Source organism: Microplitis demolitor, chromosome 1, assembly GCF_026212275.2.
Source record: "Microplitis demolitor isolate Queensland-Clemson2020A chromosome 1, iyMicDemo2.1a, whole genome shotgun sequence".
NCBI classification, from domain to species: domain Eukaryota; kingdom Metazoa; phylum Arthropoda; class Insecta; order Hymenoptera; family Braconidae; genus Microplitis; species Microplitis demolitor.
Genome location: NC_068545.1, coordinates 9,262,376 through 9,289,059, shown reverse-complemented (window position 1 = coordinate 9,289,059; position 26,684 = coordinate 9,262,376). Strand labels below are relative to the sequence as shown.

The 26,684-nt window shown below is 28.1% G+C and overlaps 1 protein-coding gene across 1 annotated transcript in view; it reads left to right on the top strand.

The window, feature by feature from the left end:
* Positions 1-15,991: 15,991 nt before the first annotated feature.
* The window catches only part of LOC103574770 (dual specificity protein kinase splA), a 38,893-nt gene continuing 28,200 nt past the window's right edge, over positions 15,992-26,684 (top strand). Inside the window, exon 1 of the mRNA XM_053738100.1 lies at positions 15,992-16,718. Within this exon, the coding sequence (XP_053594075.1) occupies positions 16,614-16,718 (105 nt within the window). The 5' untranslated portion in view covers positions 15,992-16,613. The remainder of the gene's footprint in view (positions 16,719-26,684) is intronic.

The window sequence follows — 26,684 nt, the reverse complement described above, 5'->3', positions numbered from 1 at the left end:
AAAAACATAAGAGACCTCCCTGTTAAAAAATATTGATTGAAAAGAATTAAAAATGATAAAATTCGAATTCTTTGCAATAATTTGAATTCTTTTATTTGTATATATAGATATACAGTTTGCATGGAGTAGCCACTTCTCAATTTTTTTTCAATCAGTATTTTTTATCAGGGCTTTTTTGAAGAGTGGTAAATTTCCTCTACAAGTATATATTAATCATTGCTTTACACTTATTTTTAAGCAAGTAATAAAATTATGCTCATTGTACTAAAATGAAAATGTATCGTTACTTAGACAGGGTTAAACAGCATTAGAATAAACTTTTTTTTTCTTTTTTTTTTTTTTTATTATTCTTGGATCACAAATAAATGATTTATATCATAGCCAAGTAAAAAAATCTAATTTGGTAAATAACGGACACCCTAATATACATGGTAGTCATTGCAATACATTTTGCTATATTAACCATCCGTATTTCTGTGTTCACAATTAGTATCTCTATAATAGCAATCGATATGAATCGTTAAAATATCAATACGAAGTATATGGAGAATATAACTAAATAGGATGATTAAATTACTAATACTTTCATTTGAAATTGAAGATGGTTTATGCATCAATCTATTATTGTCAATTTAACAATTCATTTTGTTATGAAAATTATCTACTATTAGCAATACTTTAGATGTATAATGTTTTGCCCGTTTAGTTGCCTGGTCGGGTAAAAAATGATCGGGATACAAGCATTTAGCCACTTAGGACACCCAAGCGGGCTAATATAATAGGGAGTTCAGAACTTTTTGCCCTTTTGGTTGCCCGATCGGATTGATGGTTTTCGGAATACATATTTTCAAATTCAATAGCCTCCCAACAGGGCTTACGAAATGAGCCTAAGAACATTCTCCCTGACTAGTTACCTAACTGGGTTTTTCAATAGTTGGGGCAACGGAATCATCCCTGGTCTGGCACCTTCTCGGGTACATGTCATCGGGTTTTATTTTTACACCCCAATCGGATGCCGGTCGACAGTAAGGCAGTAGTCGGACACTTTCTGCCAGGGATGGTTACGATGATATATAATAGCCACACTTTTTGTTCAATATATATACACGGAGAAAATATTCTTGTTTGAATTGCTACGGTGTTTCAGTAATACCGGACCATGTTGGTTACCTGGCGGAAATTGAAATAAACATATGCAGAAATTACTATGACTGTTACTGTGGGAAGTAAAATTTCCAAAAATTACGGTAATTTGTAATATAATCGGTGACAAATTTCTCCATGTGCATATATATATATATATATATATATATATATATATATATATATTTTTATTTATTTATTTATTTATTTATATACATCTATTGCGATACAAACCCGCTTATACTCGTGGTTTATATTTTTCAGAATCTATGATACGAACAATGTATCATAGATATAACTAATTGGATATTCAACGTGTATACTTAAAAGTCCTCTAGATAATATAATCATCCACGTTCCTCATCATCAAACCACTGTACAATTATTTTTTACGTGCACTTTATTTATCAATGCGCGGCATTCTATTAATTTTAAACAACATTCGTTTCATTAGTTACATCGCAGCATTTAAAAATAGCAGTAATGATAATAATAATAATAATAATAATAATAATAATAATAATAATAATAATAATAATAATAATAATAATAATAATAACAATAATAATAGTTGAAAAATTTATCAAATAAATTCAATAACTAAGCATATATTGATAAGTAAAAAAAATTACTCCTGTAATTGAGAACATAACAATATGATATTCCGTATTTGTACTCGTATACTTAAAAGATAATTGGCATGTGGATTTTATTTCGAAGGTTATATTGATAGTAGTTAAAGTATTTTAAAGTAAACATACTTTATATCAGTTAAAAGTATTTAGTATTCTTGAGTTGTAACTCAACATCCGGTAACCGGTCTACACATCTATGTACTTCTAATAGACTTGTATTTATTTACATCATTATAGAGACGATTAAAAATATTATTTAAATGCATATATATGTATATATGTATGTATGTATGGACAATAATTAATGCATTACCAGGGTCAGTTAATTAAAAAAAAAAAAAAAAAAAAAAAGACAAAATAAAACTAAAAAAATAAGCCGATAACAGCTGAGCCTTTCATCATTAAATAGTAATCAATAATATTTTAAAATTGAATCGTGACCCAGATTACGAAAAGTATATACCAGTTTTATCAAAAATACGTAATTAAAAGTACATGTGCGTTGTCATTTATTTAACAACTAAACGGAGAAAACGACTATCGAAAATATTTTTGTATCAAATATATTTTAGTTAGAAATACTCATGTGAATCAATCAGTACGTTACTTTTACTATTCATTACTAAATGTATAATAAAAATCATAAAATGCTAATTAATACTACATGTTCAACTGAGAAATTGCTATATTGTTACTATTATTACTTCATTCGTACTCTTTGTTAATCGAACAGCAAATTTTATAAAGAAAATATTAAATTATCATTAAACGTATAGTAGTACATTTTATTATACGATTTACGATTTTTACTCTGTGAAAGTATAAAAATTATTGAAAAAATATGCATTAAATACCCTACAGTGTACAAAAATTACACGTACAATCTGTTTAGTAATTTTTGCACAGAAAAAACAATTACTCCAAAAAAATTAATTTTTGATGTGAAATTGAAAATTTCTTGGTTTAAGGAAAAAAATTCTTGGTTAAAAAAAATAAGTCATCTCACTCCAAAAAAACAACGTTTTGAACGAAAAAATATTTACTTGGGCCAAAAAATTTTTCCTTGCCACAAGAAAAAAAATTCTTGCTCCAAAAGTTTACTTCTTTGATAAAAACCTAAAATTGTCTTAGTCAGAAATGTATTTTCTTTCTCTGAAAGGTTGACGTGTTGATTCTTTTTTTTTTTTTCTTTATCTGAATCGTATTTTTTTGTTTTTTTTTTTTTTTTATTTCGTGAAAATTTATTCAAGTAACCAATAATATTAAATATCGATGTCATGATGTATTATAGAATATACTAAAACACAATCCAAAAAGGTACTTGTCACTCAGTTAAATGACAGAGGAGTGCTTAAAAAAATCGTGTTCAAATTTGGAATATAATAATTCTAAAATATCCATCTTACCAGGGACAATACAAGTGGCTGGGCGCGATTTCGTGACGAGTACCAAACCACTCCCGCTGCTGCTACCTAGCACCGGTGACTTTCCCTTCTCCACATCGATCTTTCTCCCAAGAAATTTTTAGCTTACCGCTAAGAAAATTGCAAATTTTCAAAAATTCGGGAAGTTATTGGTTTCAGTCCGATTTTCGAAAATCGATTTCTAATAGATCTTGACGTTTTGAGGTTCTAGGAAGCTATCTTGACTAATTTTACGATGATGTCCAAGTGTATGTATGGATGTACGTACGTACGTACGTATGTAAATATCTATAACTCTTGAACGAATGAACCGATTTTGATCGTCAAGGTGTCATTCGACGTGGCTTGCCAATATTTAGAAGCTGAAAAAATTGAGCTTGATCAGTAGTGCTCGTTCAGAGATATTCCAAAAATAAAATTTTTTCAAAAATGTTTTTTTTAGATAACTTTTAATGTGCTTAATGGATCGATTTAAAAATCTAATCATCTCTAAAACGTTATAAGCCACGTCGAATGCCATCTCAACCATCAAAATCGGTGGATTCGTTCTAGAGAAACCGTTGTCGATAGAATTAAAAAAAAAAATTTTTTAGTATTTTCGAAATTTCCCAAAAACGACTCGATCAATCACTTTCAAAATCTGATCAGTTGTAGAACTCAATAAAACGCGTCGATTGCCACCTTAATCGTCTTAATCGGTTTATTCGTTCGAGAGATATCGTTTGAGAAAAAATGGTAAAAAACGTTTTTTTTTTTTCGAAAACAAAGGCATACAAAAGTATTTTCAAACTCGAAGAGCTCGAAAATGTATCTGCAACAATGTTTTCGAGCTCAAGGAACTCGAAAACGGCGGGAAGTTTTGGGGCTGGCCCACAGGGTCAACCGACAGACCGACTTTTTCTCTTGGCATAAGCAGCTTTTGTTTTCTTGGTTAGAGAATACAAAAATACGTGTGGGAAAAGTATAAGTACTTGTCCCAAGAAATTTTATTTTCTTTAAACAAAAAAATGCATTATTGCTACAAAAAAATGATGCATCTTGCTTAAAAAAAAATATCTTTTACTTTAAGAAATATGAACTCTTGAAACGAGTGATAATTTTTTGATTTCAGTGTAAAAAAATGTTGACAAGATAATTGTTTACTTGGTGTAAGTAAATTTTGATTTTCTGAATCGATCGAAAAAAATTTATTGAATCAAGAATATTTTTCTTCATTCAAGTGAACTGTTTTTTCTACGTGTAAACCAGATAAAAAGGGCAGTATTAAGTATTATTCAACAACTAAAAATTGCAACATGGTTTGTAATTTTTCGAAAATAGGTCGATAAAGATCTTTGTTCAAAGAAGATAACAGACCAACAGTCTAAGGAAAGGACTCGCTCGCGGGAGATCAGGGTTCGAATCTCGGGCAAAACAAATGATTTTTTAAAAATAAAAATAGAGACCAACACAAATACAGATGACATAAATAGTAACATTAATCAAGATACTATCAATAGTAATACTAAAAAGTTGAAACACTAATAAATATTTAATTTTATTTATTTCCATTGTAATATAGTAAAATTTGCGAAACGGGATAGTAAAATTTACTGAATATCTAGTCGAGTTTACTAATGCATTTTATATTTATTTCCATATTTAAATAATAAAAATGACTAAATATAGTTAAAAATTAAATTTTCAAGACAATAAAAATTACACAATTTCAATAGCGATTTAAGATTACAATATGAATTTAGCAATTTGAACTCATTTTTTTAAGTAGCTACATTTTTTTCTCCGTGTAGGTGTGCGTTGTCGTTTATTTAAAAAAATTACAACGTCGGTTAAAAATGTATTAAGTGAATATAATATTTTTGGATGTACAAAAATTCGTGGAATCGTTACTTTTGAGTCGGTAATGATCGCGAGATTCTACGTTTTTAATGTGACGTCTACATATAACCCACTCTACAGCACTTAACTCGAAATATTTTGGCACAAATATATTTTTATGTCCACACAATGATGAACCACTTTATATTTATTTAACATTCATGTATATTGTACGCATAAAAAATACTAATTATAATTGTTTTGAGTCATAAATGCCGAATTAAACAAAAGATTATTTATTGTTTAAAATACATCAATTGTCTATATAAAGAAAAATTTTTTTTTCTAAAAGAAAACAATTTAAATGAATGAAAAAACATTTTTTATTAATAAACGAAAAAAAAAAAAAGAAGTTTATATATTTAAAATTCAAAAAATAAAATAAGTATAATTTGACTTTGAAAAATTTTTTATGCTCATTTTATGTAACTCCAATGTAGATAGTCATTTTTATTACTGTAGGTGTGACTAATCGATTTTAACGGGTAAATAAAAATCAATTTGACACTCAAAAATTTTTTCACAATAAAATATATTAATTATTTTTTATACTCAGTCTTATTTTATTTTAATTTAGTGGAATAAAACAAAAAAAAAATTACGTATATTTTTTCAGATATTTCATCGTAAAGACAAATCGCGTGTAGAAAGTAGAGAAAAATACGGATTGTAGCCACTTGTAATAAAGTTAACTCGCGTGTAAACTGCTCGTACGTACCGCGCACGTTTTTTACGACGCGTGCTTTTATTGTCTAACACTTAGATGGGAAAAAAGTAAAATCGAATAAAAAATGTTGAGTAAATTTTCAATAAATGGACATTAAGTGTAAAGCTGATATCGATTTTTTGAAACCAAACGACGGTTATTGACCTAAATAAAAGCAAATTGTCATAAAAGTAATTTAAAAAATATAATAACTTTGCGTTCGTTATTATACATATATATATATATATATATATATATATATTAATGTCTATATATACTTGAACTTTTTATTTGACAATATCTGTAAGCACAAATGACTAAATGAGCGACCAAAAAAGATTTCTTATCTGTTTATTATTGAACATAAATTCATTGTACTGTACTGCACGTGATAAACAAGTTCAATGACTTGTATAAATAATAAAATGTTAAAAAAACAAGTTTTTTATAATTAATAACAAGATAAAATTGAACTACTGTTATTTAATTTTTTAAAAATAAATTTGACTTGAACTATTTCCATACTTTAATTATTCAGAAAATTAAAAATAATACATTATTGGAAATATTAATAATAAATTTTTAATTAAAAAAATTCCATACCGGCCAGAATCAAAGATAGATTTTTTCAAAAACGGAAATTAATAATTTTATTATAATATAATATTATATTACATGTTATATAATTATAATACATATAATGTATAATATAATATTGTAATAAACGGAAATTAGTGATTGTATGTCAAAAATTTTGATATATCCGGAACATCCGGAGTTACGGTAGTATCTCGCGCAAAGTACACACTCATATACACATATGTGTGCGCATGTATATATAAGCGGCGCGAGGCGACCATGTTTCTGTACGGGAATCGAAGGCCTGTTTTAATTTTACTCATATTTCGAAACGATAATTATTGACAAATGGTAGCATTTTTAACATCCATAGACACACGTTAATATTCATCATGTTTTGTGATATAAAGTTGATTTGCTTATTTTTCAGCTTCATTGGTATTACATAGATATACCTACACTAACGTTAACAGCTAACTTGACTGCGAGTCGACAAAAATCTACGGTCGAATTTTGCCGTCAAGTTGACTGAAAAAGGTTGGCCTATTATTATTCGACGTGGACTTCCCGAGTTAAAATAAAAACGTAGTTTGAGCCTCAAAAGCCTCAGTTCTTTTGATGTTGGATTTGCTGTAAAATGTAACATATTATTTAAATCCTCGATGTCCTAAAAATAGCGTATGAAGAAGTATATCAACTTTTTACAATGGTATTTTAACCCTTCATGGCTTACTATATATTTTAAAATACTCTTCAAGTACTCAATGCTCCAAACGACGCGTATGAAGGACTAAATCACCGTTTTAAAAAGATGTTTTAACCCTCCAAGGCCTACCATACTTTTAATCTGTAACTTCAAATGAGCTCAATTCTTCAGCATGATATTATTGTTACAATAATAGCTGATGAGTTCTAAGTAGATATAGTATATTACACACCTAGTAAAGTAAGAAATGTCTCAGATCACATGTAATTGTCAACAAACATGTGATCTGAGGCTTTCTTATTTACTTCCCGAGAAGTGTATACTATTTTTCTCGACGACGGAGGTGGAAAGCGGCAACTTCGTTTTGCACAGCGGGACGAAAGTTGACGCTTTCCGCCCGAAGGCGAGAAAAAGATATTTCTAACTGATCGTGAGCGTCTGAGTAGCAATGTGGCAGTGATTATGATTCATATTCGTTAAGTCTCGATTTCGAATCCCGGCGGCAGCTGCTAGCAAATTATTTTTCAGCAGTTTAGCATGACTCATGATGTGAAGCATCAGAGAGTGATTTACGGTCGAAAAATTTTTTTCGCCTCACTTCAGCAACTATTTCAATTATTATACCTTTGTTGATTTACGGAATTGAGTATGTTGCACACCTTTTTGAAGATAATTTAATGGAGATTGATTCCATACTTTTCAAAAATTTATTTAGTTCAATAAAAACGGAAAAAAAATAAAAATAGTTTAAAAAAATTTTCCATCCTTTAAGTGTGAAACCCGTATACACGATAACTTGCGAAAAAATCCAGTAATTAAATCAAATTTTTTTTTAAAAAATCCTTTGAAAGATTTTTAGATCCCCTATTGAAAATGGCTAGGTAAGTCAGTGTCGTTTAATTACAATTAATAAAAGAATAAAAAGGCTGCATAACTATACATATATATATATATATATATATATATATATATATATATATATATATATATATATATATATATATCTATGTAAAATTAACATGGATGGTGATATATCTATACATTATACGTACATTTATTTCACCAGGGGCGCTTGCACATTACCGTCGTAGTACAGCTGTTTTTTAACTTCCCGCTAAGAAAATTGACGATTTTCAAAAATTTCGGGAAGTTATTGTTTTCATCCCGATTTTCGAAAATCGAGTTTTCATCAGATGTCGACGTTTTGAGGTCCTAGGAAGCTATTCTGACTATTTTCAGAATGATGTCCGATGTGTGTGTGTGTGTGTGTGTGTGTGTGTGTGTGTGTGTGTGTGTCTGTGTGTGTGTGTGTGTGTGTGTGTGTGTGTGTGTGTGTGTGTGTGTGTGTGTGTGTGTGTGTGTGTGTGTGTGTGTGTGTGTGTGTGTGTGTGTGTGTAAAGTCTTTGTAACTTTTGAACTAATGAATCGATTTGAATGGTTGAGGTGGCAATCGAAAGAGCTTGGTGGCCATCAACTTTTCTGAAAATTTCAGATTATTTGAGCGAATAGACTCGAAAATATTTGCGAATTACGAAAAAAAAAAAAATTTTTTTTTTAGTTTTTTATTGATTTCTCAAAAACGACTTATACGATCGACTTCAAAATCTAATCAGCGCTAGTACTCAATAAAACGCGTCGATTGCCACCTCAAACATCAAAATCGGATAATTCGTTCGAGAGTTATCGCGGGAGAAAGAAATGGTGAAAAACGGTTTTATCTAAATATTTTCGAAACGACTGACGCGATCGATTTCAAATTTTAATCAGCTCTAGAATTCAATAAAACGCGCCGATTGCCACGTCAACTATCAAAATCAATTGATTAGTCCAAAAGATATCGGCGTTGAAAAGTTAAAAAAATAACATTTTATGTTATTTTTTCCGGATAAATCATAATATAACGTACTAAAATGTGCCTGATATCATACCAACTCATCTTTTTTATGGTTTCTTTTGATCATATAATGTCATCGAACTTGGTTTTTAGTTTAAATCATATTATCAACAAAAAAATCGATAAAACGTAGTTTTTAATATTTTTATCGGATATTTAATATTTTATTGTTTCTTACATGAGTCAAAACTTATTTAAATCTTGATTTTGATCCTTGACATTGATTTCTGCCTCAATACACTTATTTTACTGAACATAATCAGGAACTAAATTTTAAAAACCGCTTCATTGATGATTTTCGATTCTTGAATTTTCAAACTTCAGTATAACAGGTAACTTGTTAGAGCTTGAAAAGATCGTAAAAAAACAATTGCATGTGATAGCATTTTCGAGCTCAAAGAGCTCGAAAATATGCCTACACTGATGTTTTCGAGCTCTTTGAGGTCGAAAACAGCAGGAAGTTTTGGGGCTGGCCCGCAGGGTCAACCGACGCCCAGATTTTTTTTTGTGTTATTGCTAATTGGTAAGCCTGAATTTTTTCAATTCAATTCTTTTTTTTTATTTGTTTTTATTTACATATATTTTTTTTTAGTTATTAATCGAGATATTTTGAGAAAATTCCTTCATAATAATAAAAAATTACTAATGTAATTAAAAAAAAAAACAAAAACAACACCAAATTTTAATGACAGAAAATTGTATATATTTTAAATTTATTCGTGCTTCCCGCCATTTTTTTATTATTATTTTATTATTTCATAATAAATGAGCATTATGAGTCGTGCACTTTTGGATTTCCCAAATTTTTTTTTTCGAAATTCTTTGGCAGTTTCCATTTTCCAATACATCGTTAGTATTTATTGTTCATATAAAATAATTAATTATATTATATACTAATAAGTCAAAGGTTCTAATTATTTAATTCGAATTTCGAATCTAGGGGAGGGTGGGGCAAAGTGGGCCCCTAAGCGTTTGGGGACCCATTTTACCCCCAAATCATTCGGGGAACTCAAAATTTTAGGGGGCTCACTTTGCCCCACCCTCTCCTAGTACTATTCTATTCGAATACTTACTCGCATAACTTTAGCTATTATGATTAATGTTTTAGATTTTGTTGCTTTTTATCTTACAACAGAACATTTAATACTAAAAAATTATTTGTGGAATTTTCAAATTTCAAATTCTCTTCGATTATGGCGGCCATTTATAATTAGTGACCCCCTTTTCCCTTCTGTATATTCACCAATTGTACGCGATCTGATGAGACTTTCTCGATCTATAAATTTAGGCTTTGAAGGCTTGTTTTACCTTTTTAAAAAGATTATTTGGACCTCCTTACCCTCGTGTAGGATTTGGAGGCTCAAATCACTTTTTTAATTTTGACTCGGGTTGATAAATTGAATTTGTGACATAATTTGTTAAAGTCAAAATGACTTCAATAACCTTACATAACTTTTAAAGGAATGAATTTAGCCAAAATTGTTAGGAGACTTTTTCTGTAGAGCATTTAATTTCCTTTAATAATATTCATTGGCTTCTCTTGGGATACTGATTTCTACATGATTTTACAAAATTCCAAAGTTGAAAAATTAAATTGTAAAATCATGTCAGTGTTCAAGGCATGAATATAAGAAAATGGTTCATCTGACGAAAAATTAAAATCCGACCTTTTTTGTAGGACATTCACCCTTATAAGAACAAACAATAAGCTCAAGCTTGGCCGAGGCTTGGTGCAAGACTTATTAACTCTGGGGAAAGCTTGAAATCCAAGCTTGGCCCAAGTCTGTCTAAGCATCGAAATGATAACACCGAGCCAAGCTTGAGTGACAGCGCTGTGCCAAGACTGCATCTTAGTATTGGCCCAATATCGAGAGCCAGTGTTGTGCCACAACTGTTGCTACATAAGCACCTACGCTTATTAAAAATAAATGTAAAAAAAAATAAATATTAGTAGATATGTGCGTGATGGTAACATACAGAAATATATTTGTATACAGAGAAATCAGGTGGATCGATGAAACTAATTTTTTTTTTGCATTTGTTGGGTCTCGAACCTGGTCCGTCATGGCTGCTAAGCGAGTGTCTTATCCACTAGGATGTTACGCTATACACAGAAGCCAGAGGTTTTTAGGTACCATTTGTTATTTACACCGGTAAACCAAGGCTTATTATTTGAGTATTGGCTGGACCTTGCCCCAAGAGTGGCAAACCAAGGCTTGTCAATTAAATGTCTGTTGAATCTTGGACTAACCTTTAGAGGCCGAGCCTGGATAGCCCAGTATTGTGCCAAGACCGGCCCCGTTGTCAATCATTTTTCCTACAAGGGCAATTTCCTTCAAGAAATGCATTTAAGTCAATGTCGTTTTTCTCAATGGCTTCCCAAGTCTATTTTGGAGTTGGAGGCTCAAAATAGAGTCTGTTTCTGTGTTAAAATAGGTCCGATTTTGGTCCCTGAAATGTTACAAATTTCCGTTTTTAGCACTTTAGGGTTCAATATAGGATCTGATGAAAATTAAAATTAGGTCCTATTTTGCCCTATTTTACTGTCATAATAAGAATATTTATAATAATATTCATATTATTAATATCATTAACATTATTAATATTATGATTAATAATTATCTGTGTTACTCTGGATTTTATTTGAATTTACAATGGTTAAAATAATTTCAATTAAAATTATCAAAATATATAGCAAATGCTGTTAGTAGTTCAATTTTTTTTAATAAATTTGAAAAAATTATAACCTCAATGAAAGAAATGGATTATTATTAGTACTTAATATAATTAAAATAATATTATTGATTTTTTTTTGTGATGCAGTTTTCATTCTAAAATTTTTATTATAAACAATTAAATCATGACTAGATATTTTGAAATTTCAATGGAAAGTCCCCTAATCATCATAAATGCAAATTAAATCTACGGTGCCATAATGTAAAAATCTATACACCTCTGAAGAAAATTATCGATCAAAATTTAGAATTTAAAAAAATAACGTTAAGTGTGTAGAACAATAAAAACACTTCAACAATTGAAAAATAAACTATGGTTTAAATAATTGATAATCAAGATTTTGTAGCAGTTCCTATAAACAGTAAAGAACGTGCGAGTAAATTATAATATACATGCGGAGTGATTAAAATTTTGTTAATAAATGCAATTTTATTTTTATCATGTAAATAAATTAAACTCAAATTTTCCCCATTACAAAGGTTTACAATTTAATTAACCACCTGCTTATCTAACTATTGTTATCAATAAATTCCGTTGCATGTCAAAAAAATAATGCTTACAATTAATTTTAAAAAATCTTTAATTATAATGAATCGAAATTTATTACAAGACTAATATTATCGGACTTGAAAGTTCAAAATCGGACCTCTCAGTGAATGATCGGACCTCTAGGTTTAAAGTCGAAGCTAGAGCCCTGCGGCTCTCAATCGAATCTCTTTCGGGCTACACTGAAAGAAATCTCAGTAGTTGCCATGACTAAAAAGAGACAACTATTTTAATTTAGTTAGTGTAACGAATTCAAATAGTTATTGTAACTATTTATTATTCAGATGACTTTAAAAAAATAGTTGAAGTAACTAAAATTATTTTGTTATTTATTTTTAGTTATCGCTATAATTAAAGTTTAGTAGTCACAACAAATACTAACTAGTTGAATCAAATATTATTTGGTACTCAATTTAACTAAAAAAATCGTAGCAGTAATTATATACTTTAAACTATTTCGAAATAGTTGATTCAACGATTTTTTTTAAGTTGTATCCGTATATCACTATATTTTTGCTGTTGATGTAACAAGTTTCAGATAGTAGTGGTAAAACATTTTACATGGTTGTATCCAACTATTTTTATTTAGTTGTTGTAACTACTTTAAATAGTTATGATAATTATTTATTATTTAAATGTCTTTAAAAAAATAGTTGAAGTAACTAAAATTATTTTGTTATTTATTTTTAGTTATCGCTACAATAAAAGTTTAGTAGTCATAACAAATACTAACTAGTTGAATCAAATATTTTTTGGTACTCAATCTAACTAAAAAGAATCGTAGCAGCAACTATATATTTTTAACTATTTCGAAATAGTTGATTCAATGAATTTTTTAAAGTTGTATCCGTATATCACTATATTTTTGCTGTTGATGTAACAATTTTAAATAGTAGTGGTAAAACATTTTACATAGTTCTATCCAAGTATTTTTATTTAGTTGGTGTAACTAATTTAAATAGTTATGATAATTATTTATTGTTCAGATGCCTTAAAAAAATAGTTGGAGTAGCTAAAATTAGTTTGTTATTTATTTTTAGTTATCGCTACAATAAAAGTTTAGTGGTTACAACACATACTAACTAGTTAAATCAAATATTATTTGGTACTTAATCAAACTAAAATTGGGACTTAGAAAAAATTTCGGGGTTAAAATAATATATTATTTCGATATGATCTACATATAAATCGTTAAATTTGCTTTCGACAAGTATTATTATTATTATTTTTTTTTTTTTTTGAGCACCGAAATCTTTTCAGTCCCGAAACTTAAAATTTTTCTAAGTCTGAAAAGTCTAAATTGTTCTAAGTTTCTGAGCCCAAAATTTATAAGACAAAAAAATTTGGCCAAAAATTTGTGTATGTCAGTCGATTCGGAGTTTCGTGACATGAACTTCTGTTTTATAATCAAAATATATTTTTTTTAGCGTGATATGTGAACTTTTTTAAGTTCTGAAGGTTAATTTGTGAGCGAAAACAATGGTTGCCGTAACTAAATTAATTTTGTTGCTGTAACGAAGTGAGTACTTGTACGCTTAGCTTATAAGTTGAGTAACGTCTATGGCTACTCATCGGCCGTGTGGCGTAGCGGTACATCGTCGGTCTTGCGTGCGTAGGGCACTAGGTTCGAATCCTTCTTAGGGCGACTGCGAAATAATTATCTAAGAAGCATAGGAAGGTTGTTAAAAATATAAGTATAAGCGCGTGTGTCAGATAAATTTGACAAAAATATACATAAGCCATCTCCCATCACAAAAAAAAAAAAAAAAAAAAAAAAAAAAATCATATAAAACGAAATAAACTTAAAAGCCTCGAAAAAAAAAAAATAAATAAATAAATAACCTAACAAACTATTAAAATTAACATTGTAAACAAAAAATAATTTTTTTTTTCCTTAAAATCCACTAAATTTCCATGGAGACAACAACTAAGTTTTTTTTGTTAGATGAAATATAATTTCATCACACTGGTAAATAAAAATTAGTTGTTCTCATAACTACATATATATGGTTAGCCGTACTATCCTACTTTAATTACTGTAGCTAAATATTATTTGTGTAAGTAATTATGAAATAATGTTAATATTCACTATTATTTTATAGTTTTAGCAACTTTAAAAATTTCGTTATGTTTAGTAAAAAATCTCAGTTGATTTAACGATTAGGGTTTAGTTCTTTGAATGACTGCTTTGAATTAAATATAACTATTTTTAGTTAGTAACATTAACAGTTAAAACGTTGAATTAACTACAAAATAGTAACTGCAACTAAATTTAATTGTTATATTAACTAAAATTGATTTGTTATCGTAACTAAGAAAATATATTTGTATCCGTATATCACTATTTTTTTGTAGTTGCAGTTACTGATTTTTTCTCTCAGTGTAGAGGAACCTATAAAAGATCTAAATTTCGACTCAGGTTGGGAGTTGAGACAAAAAGTCGCTCAGTAAAAAAAAAATCAAAAATTGCGATGATCGACCTCTTGACATTAATATTAAGGACTCAAATTTTCACAGTAATTTTTTTTCGTCATCCCAAATAATATTGTCGGTATACTTAAATAAAAAAAAATAGTCGATTTTTTTGGACCAGTCTAGTATTTACCTTAAAGAGATTTTATCATTTATCCCATTTTTAAAGATATTTTTAACTAAAGATAATGCATGTAACCTAATGACAATTTCATATTATTAATGTAACTTAAATACATTTTTATGTCATCTATAGATGCCACATTAATAACAATTAAAAACTAAACAAATAATAATATCTATTATCAACAATCTTATCATATATTTGTATTTTGATTTTAATCGCAGGATATTTTCCAAAAATTTCTGGAAACCAGGAACTTTTTCAAAATTCCAAGATTTCCATAAATATTTAAAAATTAAACCTGCGCTAATTTTGAATTAGTACATTTTCATAGTGAATTTAAGCGACTAATATAAAGAATAGTAGAATGAAATTATTTAAAAAAAAATTTAATTACATTACATTGGTAGCGAATATAAAAAATAAATTGACTGCAGAGTGCAGATGAATTTAAAAGATACCCATCGCATATAAAACACACACACACACACACACACCCAACACTCATACAAATTCGCATACACGCAATACGGTCAGTGATGAATTCCTTGAGGGCGATAGACGTCGAGGTCACAGATCACCGTGCCCACAGATTCACGGCCTCGAGGCCACCCCCGTGCGAATGAAAAATACACGATCGCATGTGTTTGACACCGGCTGCTGCCCTCAAGCGTCTCCCGGTGCGTCTGCCAGGAAGGTGCGTTGCACATATAATCTAACTCAGCACACACTCTCTATACTCTACACTAGAAACTTGTTTCTTTTACACTACTAAACATACATACATACATCTATATATATATATATAAAAGTTAACATGTGATGATCCACATGATACATATTATGTGGGTGTGCAAAAAAAGGTGGGGACTGGAAAAAATCTTACATATGCGTGCGCAAGAGTGAAAAGACAGGAGCTTTCAAGGATGAAATGAGACAGCTTACAAAACAGGGCAACTCCTATTGGTTGATATTTATAATAGTGTGAGTGTGTGCTTGCGGTGTATACAACAACAACCACTACTACCACCACTACCATCGCCGCCGTCACTGCCACCACTACCAAACAATAACAGTGGCAGTGGTGGGGATACACAGATCGCACAGCTGATGCAGAGCAGACGTTGGGTTGTAGTCTTGTAGAGTGTAGTAGTCGTGTAGTGTATAGACACCAAGTCAGTTCAGTAAACGAATCAGTAGCACATGAGCGCTCGTCTAGCGAGTTTCGTAGCGTCGTCTCGCCACCGGGAATAAAATGTCATCCCATAAATCGAGATCTTGTGTCAATGGATATTTAACTCGGATTAATATTTATTATTTATAATTAACGGACTATAATATATTTAAAAATAACGATACGTTTTTCTTGAAAATAATTTACTATTTTTTTTTTGACGTTTAAATTTTAGTTGCAATTTTTCGCTTTAATTTTCTGCGGCAACGTGATCTCGTAAGGGACTAAACAGCCCGTGGCGCTAAGGCGTGTTAACGTTAACGGATTTTTAAAAAAAATATTAAAGACTATAATCGACATATGGTTTTTAAAAAATAAATTGAATTTTAAATAAATTGTTATTGAAAATATTTTATTTCAAATAAATTAACGTCGTTTCGTCACGTCATTTATCCAACAGGATTTGTGCGATTGTAAAAAAAACGACCTTACAAATATTAACAATTATATTTAATATTTTGTGTGACTGTGTTGAAGTGTAGTGTTATATTATTTAAAATTAATACTGCAATAATATTAAAATATATAGAGGTAAAATGGTGCCGCAACAACAAGATAACCCAGCTAATTTGGGAACTCAACAATTTGGATCTCTGCGAGTTAATAAAAACTCGTCAACTCCTTACTCTGATGCGACCCAGGTAATACACGTGTTATTTTTTTTTGTTCCATCAAAAAAAAAAAAAAAAAAAAAAAAAAAAAATAATTTAACTTTATTTATATTCGTTTCCGTATCCCAAAATTTCAATATGAAAATATGGCAGACTGCCGAGTTTGAAATATATAGATATATTTATATATGTTTTCTGTGAGATTAAAACTCGACAGAACGGCAAAAGAGTTGAGAGAAAAATAGACGCGAGTTTGAAGTTTTCTCGGAAAAAAAATAAGTGCTTAATTTAAAGAGGTCATTAATTATCACTATTATTTGTGTCATCTCCCAGAGATAAACAGCAAAAACTGTTTAATCGCATGGTCGATCTGAGAAATTTATATTAATTGAAGTTCATTATTTTTATTTTTTTTAAGAGTGAGTGCAACCAAGTGAAAATGTTGTGACTTTTTTTTAAGTTGTGTCAGTAAAAAAAAAAATCATCCTGAAGTTAACAGAGAACCATTTTTCGGATATTTTTTTTTTTTTTCTCAACAAATCAATTACATAAAAAAAAATCTACAAAAATGCACATGTAGAAAAATAAAAAAACTATAAGTGAAATTTTTTTTTGTAATTTACCGTTTTGGAAAAATTTCAAAAATCATTTGACGTCGGCTAACTTAAGTGTCATAATAAACAGATCCTGTAGTTAACAGGCAACGATTGTTGCATTTTTTTCTCAAGAAATCAATTACAAAAAAAAAAAAAAAAAAAAAAAAAAATGCACGTGTAGGAAATGAAGAAAACTACAAGTGCAATTTTTCGAAATATTTTTTTTTGTATAATTCACTGTTTTGAAAAAATCTGAAAAATTATTTGACGTCGGCGAACTTCAGTTTCATAATAAAGTTTCATATATTTGAAGGAAGAGTTTATTTATTTTTCAATTACATGTGTGGAAACATTTTTTCAGGCTGAATTTAAAGTTGCAATTCATATTTTTACACAAATGTGACTTTTTATCAATTTGTTCTGAGAATTAATATCTAATAACTAATATCAACTTTTGATTATAAAGTTGCAAGTAATAAACAAGATTTACTATAAATTAATCAAATCTTAATTATATTCCTTGCGCTGATAATTAAAAGTAATCAAGATGAATTCATATTAAGTCATGTTCGTGTCAGAATATTAATTTCAGTTTAATTCATGATGAGGGAAAATTTAATCACGTGACTAACAAATTTAACATTGATATAAAAACAAAAAATGAAAATATCGATAAATAAAAATTTCGAAATTATTTTTTTTGTCATATTATTGAATTACGTATGTATCATATTTAATTTGTTTTCAAAAATAAATAAATTTTCAGATGTCAACTATTTTGAAATATACTGAGAAAATAAAAATACTTTAACTATAAAATATTTAAGACGGAAATCATCAGACCGAACAAATCAATTACAAAAAAAAAAAAAAATAGAATAAAAATATGCACATGTAAAAAATAAAAAAAACTATAGGTGCATTTTTTGAAATATTTTCTTTATAATTTATCATTTTGAAAAAAAATATAAAAATTATTAATCGTCGGCTAACTTAAATATCTCAATTTTAAAATTTACTTTGATGCGATCCAAAAAATTTTAATTTAATTCGAGTTGAATTCAAAAAAAATTTTCACTTATTTCTGAATTATAAAAATACTAGTTTGGACTCATACTAAATGTATAATTGCAGACAGTAATTATTTAAAAATCATGATACTGAAGTTAGCTGCCGTCAAGTAATTTTTGAAATTTTTTAAAAACGATACATTATAAAATAATAAAAAATTATTTCAAAAAATTGCACTTAGTTTTTTTAAATTTTCTAAATGTGTATAGTTTTTTTTTTTTTTTTTTGTAATTGGCTTCTTGAAAAAAAAAATCCGAAACTGCTGATTGTCTGTTAACTTCAGGATCGTTAAAAGTCGTAAAATGAATATTTTGAGAATAAAAATATTTAAAACTGACTCTCAAGTAGGTGCTTAAGTTCTAAAGAGTCGGCTGTCTTATTTCAAAACTAATATCAATTTTTAACTTTTACTTTTTTATATATTTGTCTTAACATGGAAGATTTAAACAAAAATTTATTTTCCACCATAAGACAATTTAATAATAATATAAGAAAATTAGGTCCTTAAATTTTCGGTCTACTGAGTTTTTAAATTTAGTCGCCGTCGTAAATCTGAAAGAATATTTTTTTTCGTGAGTTAATAAATTAATAACAGTGTGTATGTATATATTAAAAAACATGTGGAATACCATAAAAAATAGTTATAGATTTAACAGGAAACGAGTTGTTGTTGGTATCTCAGAAGACGTCGTGACGGTTCGTTAATTCCCCTCATGACAAAATATAAATACGAATTAGTTTTTTAAAGTATAAATTAATATGACGGATAGATTTTACTTTTTTTTTTAAATTTTACTACCACGAAACTATTTTAAAATTTCATCAATCACATCGAAAGCGCTGATTATTTTCAAACTAAATATGTTATTAAATCACTTGCTAATAAACCGGTCATATTGACAGTCATATATTTAATTAATCAATTAGAGCCGTTCGTATGTTTTTTACGGCTTGATATCAAATCATATCAATTAATAATGATATGATTAAATTCAAGGTCTTTCCATTAGAACTAGAGTAATTACATTTTCTTTTTTAATATTACCAATTATGTTTTTCACTTTGAGAACCCGGGTCAAAAAATTAGATCTGTTTCAAAATACATGATAAATTGAAATATTTTTAATTTGATTTAGGTTTTTAAATCGTATTTATTTCATATGGTTTTTTTGGGTTTTTTAATGGGTTTTTGTCCGAACTATTCCCTATCCAGAACAATATCAGACTTGTTTTCGTATTATATTTAGACTGTTTTTAATCGCTTTTAGATTAAAAACAGACTTTTTTGTTATATTTATTAGTCTGTTTTCATTTGTTTTTGAGAAAAAAACTGACTTTTTTTTACTGTAACTTTAAGTCTACTTTTGATCGTCTTTAGAACAAAAGCAGGATTCTTTACAAGTATAAATAATAACAATAATCTAGATTCATAAATTTATTTCAATTTTCTTGATATTTGAAACATGCAAATGCGCTTCCGTAATAGGATGTCACAAGAATTTTGATGGTTTCTAATGCCAAAATATTTATCGATTTTATCCAGGAAATAAGAAAAATTTCTTGACATTTTAAGAGTTTTTTTATTATTTTTATTCAATGCTATAAATAATTAGTCAAGACAACTAAAAAATATCGTTGTCAAACTATCATCAACTGCCGTCATTTTTAAACAAAAGACATTAATAAATGGTAAACAAAACATAATCAATTCTGGAACTTTGAATATTTTTTATTATAAATACTGTCCATCATCAAAAATATTACAAGGCCATAACTTAAACTAAATTTGTCCTTGCAAATTTTCAGAACTAAAATTTTTCAAAGTTTAAGAATTAATCTATTTTTGTCTGTCCGTAAAGCAATTGTTTTTTAAAACATCAGATCAAAATTTTTATAAAAGATCAGAAACAGATGAAATTTTTCGACTCGGGAATATTTAAGCAATAAATTTTTTCAATGACATTTTAAAATTCTGGCTATAGCAATATTTTGATTATATTCAGTGTTGACACAATTAATCTATTAAATTTATTTAAATGTTAGAGTTGAAAAATTTATCGTTATTGGCAACTTAACAAATTCTCAATTAAAGAAATAGTTTTAAATAATTTAAATGTTTGTTATTTTATGCTAAACATATAATTTTGAATTTGACTCTGTGTTAAAATTTTTTCGACACATTAATGATAATTGAAATGCTTTATTTTAAATTACATTTCCGTGTTAATAAAAAAAAATGTCACGATTAGATGAGTCCGTGTAAATATTAAATAAAAATCCGAATTAGATAAGTCTAGTGAAAATAAAAAAAATAGACCAAACATTCGTTGACAGGCAGTTAACCCTGAAGCCTCTTGTCTACTCAACAAATTCGATGTTATCGATTTCTTTTATAATCCAGCGTCGATACTGTCAGATTTTTTTAATTCTGTTTCTTTTCTTTGAGTCTCCCGTACGTACACCAGCATATCACTAATATGAAGCGAAAGCAACAGCAAGCTCTCTTAAATATATATACATGTATAAAACCATTCGGATTTTTTTTTAACTCAATCTTTTACCTAACGTGCACTGTTTGCTTCCAGACAAAAAGTTACTCGCATCTTTACTTTTGTTGCTTCTCTTTATTTCTTTCCTCTCCTCCGTTTCTTTACTTATAGTCGTTTTAGTTGTCTCATGTTGTAATGTGGGTAAAAAATATTTTAAGTACAATACACTAGAGATTTTAAGATAAATAAAAAATTAAAAAAAAGTAAAATTATATGTTTATTTGTAAGAATGTTTTTTTTTTGTTATTTTTTATTTCCATATATTTTCGTGGATGTTTTTCATCAGCATAATTTCAACTTCGATATTCTATATTTATTTTTACCTTCACTGTGTCATTATTGCGGTTTCCTTGGGTTCGGTAAACTCGTAAGATATTGAGTTAGAATTCAAATATATGTACATATATACGTATATGTATATTTATCTAGAATATTTTTCATTATTTTAATCTGTCGGTCAGGAAAAATCGATCATTTTATTTAACATTTTTTTTACAATTAGCTTTTACAGTCTAAATAAAAAAAAATTATTTGTGATTTTAAATAAAATTTTAAATGAATATTGAAAGTCTATCAATAGGATTTGATGTTTTTCTTTTAATTATAATTATTATGGTGTAATTTTTTAACTTGATCCTTTTAAATAGACCCATAAAAAAAAGACAATAAATTACCGAATCAGCAATTTTTGAATTTTTTTTTTAACAAGTTAAATACAAAAAGAAAAAAAAACTAGAAATATGCACATGTAAAAAGTCCCAAAAACTATGAGCGTAATTTTTTTTTTTTTACAATTTATTGTTTTTAAAGAAATCTAAAAGTTATTAGACGTCGGCTAATTTTAGTATCATAAAAAATGATCAATCTATGAAATAAAAAGTTGATTAAAAATATTTACAAAATCTTGTAGATTTACGAGATAAAAACAAAGCTGTGTTAACAAAAGTATTTAATTTAGACAGCAATATATTTTTCTTGATGTTTAAATTCAGGTGAAAATTTATGAGATTGACTTATGGATACATTAAGATTATCAGGTCACATTCAACAATTTTTTATTGCAGAAATAAAAAAAAATTTTTTTTTTCAAAAACGAGTTTATATTAATCCAAATTCTCAGTAATAAATAAATAACCTGATATTCTGATATGGATACATTTTTTCTTAGTCAAAGCATTTTTTTTTCTTCTGAGGCTTAAATTGATCAGCAGCCATAAAAAATAAAATAAATAATAAAAATAGTTTTAAAAATACTAAAGGAACGAGAGCGTGCCAGACACTGGCCAATTATCCTTCTGGATTTTAATGCTTGTTCCTCTATACTAATTCTAGATTTTGCCACGGCCCCAGGTAGTCTCGGGTCATGTATTTTTTATCGCTTCAGGGAAACCGAGGTCTGCACCTCATTCGTCTCATTTCTTTTTTTTTTTTTTATTATCATTATTTTCTCTCTCCCACTTATTTTTTTAACTCTTTTGCCATCTTCACACTACACGGTATTTTCTTCTTTTCCTACTATAACAACACCCTTCACTTCTGTTCACTTAATAAATTCATCTTCATACATGTCAAAAAAAAAAAAAAATTACAAATGCAAATAATTTATAATTTTATTGACAACATTAAATTCAACTAATAAAATTACTCGTTTTAAATTTATTTAACACAAGTTACGATATCTAGTCGTCAGCATCCGGTTTTGCAGCAACGCCTGATGCATCTCATAAACAACTTAATAGTTTTTATTTCTTTATTTATTCATTTATTCTTTTTTTATTAAACTACTATACTTATAAACTATATTTAGTCCTGCGTAATTTCATAATAATTATTAATAAAATACCAAATATATAAACATACATTAGATATTATAATTATAACAATAATTTTTTTTCTTTTCTTAAATAAACTAGTTTCAATAAATGAATTAATTAAGCGTGTTTGACCTCAATTAATAATATATGACGCTTGAGATTAAATAATATTGGATCACATGATCGTTTGTAAAAATTTTTAGAGAAAATAATATGTGTATATTTATATTTTCCACCTTTCCTCGTTTATTCATAGGTCAGGACCTCGTGAATGACCATTGAATGGTTGATTGCTATAATTAGTTTCCTTGAAAAAGTTCAGAGACCTCTTTCTGGTCGTTACTTATCTAAGCAAGTGATACGATAGGCACGGCAATTACCAGTCACTCAGTTTATTATATTAGTCAGGCCATACTAATGCTTTGGGAGATTAAATTTTAGTGTAAGAAAATAAAAATAAAAATGTGACACTGAATAAATGGTCAGTTTTTTTAAACGTGACGATTTGCATTTTTAAACGATGTGTCTACTAAACCACTTAAATATTTTTACTTGCCAATGTATAATAATCAAATGCTTACTTTTTTTTATCACTTGCACCTCGCTAAGACGGTTATTATATTTTGTTTTTACACGATACTAATGATTCTATTAAATTGTGCATGACTATATGGATCAATTTAGTGTTTTTTTAATCAAATTATTACAATTATCGTTGATCTTAATACAAAAAAACTTAATACGCTTTTTTTTTTATATTGGACATGATAAGTTTTTTTTATTTTTTTTTATTTTATTTTACCACTTTAGCAATATTTATATTTATATTCAATCATCATATGTTTTTCAGTTTAAAAAAAAAATTTTGTATGTAGATTAGTGACTCAAAAAAATTGACTTTTTTTGGGTTCGAGTCTTATATAAAAATCTTTTGGATTAACATGTTTTAAAAACCCTTTCCAAAAATCAGCTTGATAAACAATTTTTGAGGGGTCGCTCAAGCAATTCAGAAATTCCAAAAATGATTGAAATCTGGATTTTTTTTTTAATTTTTTCTTTCTCATGGCAGAAATATTTTCTATCTGTAAAATCAATGCCATGCTGTAAATTTTAGCTCAAAATTTAGATTTATAAACGTCTCTCAAAAATTTTGAGTATTAACTTATAATAGGTAGCTAAAATTTTGAATTAATTTTTGTATTTTTTTATAACTCAGTTATTATCATTTTACTAAATTACAACTTTTGCATAACCGAAAATATACTGGATAGTCTTAAACACTAAAATTAGGTCAGATCTAAATACCGAAAAAAACCTAAAAATTGAATAAAAAAATAAAAACTATATAAATAACTAATTTTTTCTATCTTTCGGGATCCATTTTTATTTGTTATGATATAAATCGATGGTGAAAAAATTAAGATGCTTTAATACTAACATTCAAGGGTCGCTCGAAAATATCCAAAAGATAGTACTCGGAAACATTTAACATTCTGGAGCGACGTTTAATTATTTAAATTTTGAGTTAAAATTTTCAGCACACTCATTATTTTACGGATACAAACTATCGCTGCCACGAAAAAGAAAAAAGAAACCCCAAATTTAATCATTTTTGAAAACATTTGTGAGCGACCTCTTTAAAATTGACTATCGAGCTGATTTTTGAAGAGAGTTTTGAGAATATGCTAAATCAATAAATTTTCATATGAGACTCGAAAATTCTCTAACATATATAAATATATTCAATATACGCAAGAATAAAAATAAAAATATCAACAAAAGTTTAAAGCAAAAACTTTAGAATTTCAAATAATTTAAAAAATCATTCTCACTATCACGATTAGCGCGTTAATTTATAACAAAGTAACCAGTATATTAGTCGACAGTAAAAACAATATTATACATATATGTATATATTTGTACATTATATTAGAGAATGGAAGCGCTAGAACAATTAGATTCGCAAAGTAAAGTGTGGCGTAGCAAAGTGTGACGCCTCATTCTAACCATCGTGTCCGGCCTTAAAGCGACGGGATTTACGAATCATTAACCAAACGTGACACCGCGGGAGTTAAATCTGTCGCGACCCATACAATAAATTCATGTATGCATACATACACATTTGCACACTTATAAATATAAATAAAATATATCTTGCTATTAAATTTTTTATCTCCGTACTGTTATATCTATTTATTTATTTATTTATTTATTTAAACTCAGTACTGAATCTCATCTACATATACTTTTACCAAATAACATTTTAAATAAAATCAAATGCTCCCAATAATTTCTAACGTTAGAATGAAACATAAAAAAGCAGAATTAAATTAAAGCGTTACGCCACGTGAAAAATTTATAACTGATAACTTTTGAGCAACATTGATTTAACAATCGCCTGGAATATTCCGCAATATTTATGTCTAATCGTAGAGTGCAAGCTCTAATGCACAAATAAATTAAGCGCATACCGCTTGTGTCCAAAAAAAAAAGTAAATAATAAAAAAGTTTGGAAAATCCAAAAGTTTACCCCTAGTAATGCTCATTTAATTTTGAAATGAAAATAAATTGTATTGTTGAATTATAGAGTAAAACTAACAAAAAAAAATTTGCTACTATCACTCCACTGTTTATGTCAACATTTGACGTCAAAAAAATAGAAAGATTTTAAAAAAGAAGTGTGCAAAAAAGTCATCTAGATGCAGCACCAGTAAAAGGCCCATAACAGAATATATCTGTTTATTTGAAAAAATACCACCCATGCGCACTTGTTAAGTCAAATGTCCATACATATTTAGGCTGAAAATTAAAGGAAATGCGATTTAATTTTTCATTAATTATAATTGAACAGCACTAAGTTAAATAGCCATTTTCAATAGTAAATCCTTCTGGGACAAAACAATTCTTTAAATAAAAAAGAAAGAAGTTAAATAATGGTTTTTTTTTTCGAGATATCGAGTCTTTAATCTACAAATTTTTTTTTACTGCTTGACGGGAAAATTCTTTAGTTTATTTTAATGATTTTCTCGTTTGTATTGCACTAAATTAGTTTTTGAAAATTACAGAAATGATCTCTATTACATTATCTGTACAATGGTGCATAATTTAAGATGGTTGTCTACTAATAAGACGATAATAACAGAAATTGTTGTAGAAAGGATGCGAAAAAAATATTTCGATAGTAAAGCACTCTCTAATGCTTCGCATTATGAGTCGTTCAATAATAAAAAATTTATTAAAGTGCGAGTTTTCAGTCATTCGTTTATTGAGTCGTTAATTGAAAAAGTGACACACCGAGTAACCTAAAAGGGAGTGGTTGTTGTTATTATTATTGTCGCTGTTGATGCTATCACATTGAGATATATATCGTCCTGTTAATCGAGAATCCTGGTATGCTTGTCCACAATAAACCAAGTAGAGATGAGAGTACCAGCATACATGCGCTCGATTTACGAGGGTATAACGAGCAATGTTTATCGCCGGTCTTCCTCTTAACATTTTCTTCCTCAATAAGTTTATTTATTTTTTTTATCACGCTAAATAATACTTATTATACGTCTATCCATACATACATATTTTTTATATATATTTTATTTTTTTATTTTTCGTTGATAATTTTAATTATTTTAATACACTGAAGCTCAGCAGAGTGCAATGCACTCAGTGCGATATGCCAATGTCACGGAGAATGAAAGATAAGATTGGTAGATTAAAATTAAATGTATGGATGAACTGCAGTTACCACTCAAGGCTTTTTTGTTGAATCTTTTCTCGATGCATCTGAAGACTTTGGGACTCTGTTATCGGCCATGTATCGGGAACAACATTCACCACGGATTTTTATATTTATTTTTATATATTTTACACACATACTCACATGTATACATATCTATACATAATACAGATATGTATGTATGTATATGTTAAGTTGTGAAGACATGGGTCTTTAATTCTTTCAGACAAGTA